Raw genomic sequence first — 2074 nt, forward strand, 5'->3', positions numbered from 1 at the left:
CTAGAGTCTTTGTATGTATTCAACCATCTTCCACAAGACATTTTCAGACTTTAATTTTAGAAAAATATGATACATGTGTCATCAAAAATGAGAACTTCTTTAGATATGAATTGATAGAAAGCCGGGAGTACCAGATGCAAGGCATTTTTTTTTTCCATTTATTGGTTCAATGTATATTGAATTTTTGATAAATAAAAATGAAAACGAACGATAAAGGATGGATCTAGTTGGGTGGTGAATCGAGAAGCTAACTATTCCAGCTTTCCTTCCGCTCATTGCAATCTTCTCAAACAGCTCCCAACTCTCAGACTCATTTAGTGCTGGAGGTCGGTAGTGAAAACCGCTCTCATCGGCATGCGAAGCTACTTGTTCATTGCGTGTCGTAAGTAGTATCCTGCTCTTTGAGTCTTCATGGCATTCAAATGCAGCCTTCAAAAAGTCCCAGGCCTCTGTTTTCCAAATGTCATCAAGGACAATCAAACATTTTCTTTCATTTTGGAGACGAGAAAGCCTCCCTGGTATTTCGTCATCCTTCAAATTTTTGATTTCTTCTCTCTCCTTTGACATATATCCTCTCCAAGACATCCCTGACTTGATATTGTTGAGATATACAAACCCAAGCCAAACAATCAAAATGGTCTGTTACCTCTTTGTGATGATAAACTTGTTTAGCAATAGTTGTCTTCCCAGATCCGCCCATCCCAATAATAGAAACAACTCGGTGGCGATGCTCTTCCTTCACCAAATGCCCAACCAATTCACGTACACAATCTTCTAACCCGACAACATTACGCTCAAGAACATGAGAGTAAGTTCGCCTCAGTAGTTGTTGCCTTTCACACAATTCGAGTGAAGTAGAGGAATCCCTTATCTTATTGATACCATAAGTTTGCAAGTTCTGGTTCAAATCAGAAATCGTGATAGTAATTACCCCAATTTCTGACCCAATCTTGTAACGGCGAACTCCTTCAACGAAGATGCACCCCAACCTCTTCAAAACATTCTTTATACCTCCTTTCCTCCTGGAATCCACCTTCAAGACAAAAGCTTCAATGACATCCTCCAAATCATAAGCAGCATCTCTAATTTCGGCAACAAAAGTGCGTATTGCCTCACTGTCTCGTCGCTTTGCGTCTGCATCTTTGAGGAAGCCCTTGATGAATACTAGGTCTCTGTGTGCACGCCTAACTTGATTGCCAACTCCGAACAAGGATCTGCCTTCTTGAATGATGTAGTCATCAACTCTTTCCACGAGAAAAGAAACAACAGCCTCAGCCATATTCTCTTCAATCGCCAAAAGGAAAGCAACTCAGACCAGATTCAAGTCACAGATGGATGATGAAGTATCTTATTACAAGTGAACGGAGAAGTCAATTATTTTGAAGTGAAGTCTTCTTCCTCAATTATTAATTTTGTCCGACAGCCTTCCTCAATTGTTTTCCCTTTACTTTACCACCCACCTTCCTCAATTATTTTGTCCAACAAAGTAAGATAGCAGCCACAAGACTTTTCCAATACCTGTTCCTGCCATAGCCACACGAATCTTTATCTATTCGCGTCAAGCCCCAATGGTCTTTGGTATTGCTACAAAGATATCCCTACATGTAATGTAAGTATATATCTCTATGTCCCTCGTTTTTTTCTTTGCTGAAAATTGATCCCCTTAATATGAACGTTAAGAAATTGATGGAGTTGATCATGTAATTATGTGTTCATCTAGGTTGCATAACATGCCTTCTCCCATACGTCACCTTCGGCCGAATTGCAGATATGGTAGATAAAGGACGAAGTTGTAAGTCTCGTATCATATATTCACATACAGATTCTCTATATTTGTTTCCAGATCATTAGATTGACTATATATACTTGAATTTATAATTAGAACTAAAAATAAAGTAGGGAACATAAATGAGATGGAATGAGCCTAATTAGGGATTCATGCTCTGGGCCAATGGACCTTTGGTGCCTATAGATTCACTACATATACTAGACATCCAAATTTAGAACCATACATAAAGCAGGGGAAAAAATCAAACAAAAATGAGAAAAAAATGAGAGCCAATTTTAATGGATT

At 38.7% G+C, this 2074-nt stretch overlaps 1 protein-coding gene across 1 annotated transcript; it reads right to left on the reverse strand.

Annotated features, from left to right (window-relative positions):
- Positions 1–526: 526 nt before the first annotated feature.
- On the reverse strand, positions 527–1279 carry LOC112198770 (putative disease resistance protein At1g50180). The gene has a single exon (XM_024339881.1). The coding sequence runs from the start codon at positions 1277–1279 to the stop codon at positions 527–529; it is 753 nt and encodes a 250-aa protein (XP_024195649.1).
- Positions 1280–2074: the final 795 nt, after the last annotated feature.

This window comes from Rosa chinensis, chromosome 4, assembly GCF_002994745.2.
Source record: "Rosa chinensis cultivar Old Blush chromosome 4, RchiOBHm-V2, whole genome shotgun sequence".
Lineage (NCBI taxonomy): Eukaryota > Viridiplantae > Streptophyta > Magnoliopsida > Rosales > Rosaceae > Rosa > Rosa chinensis.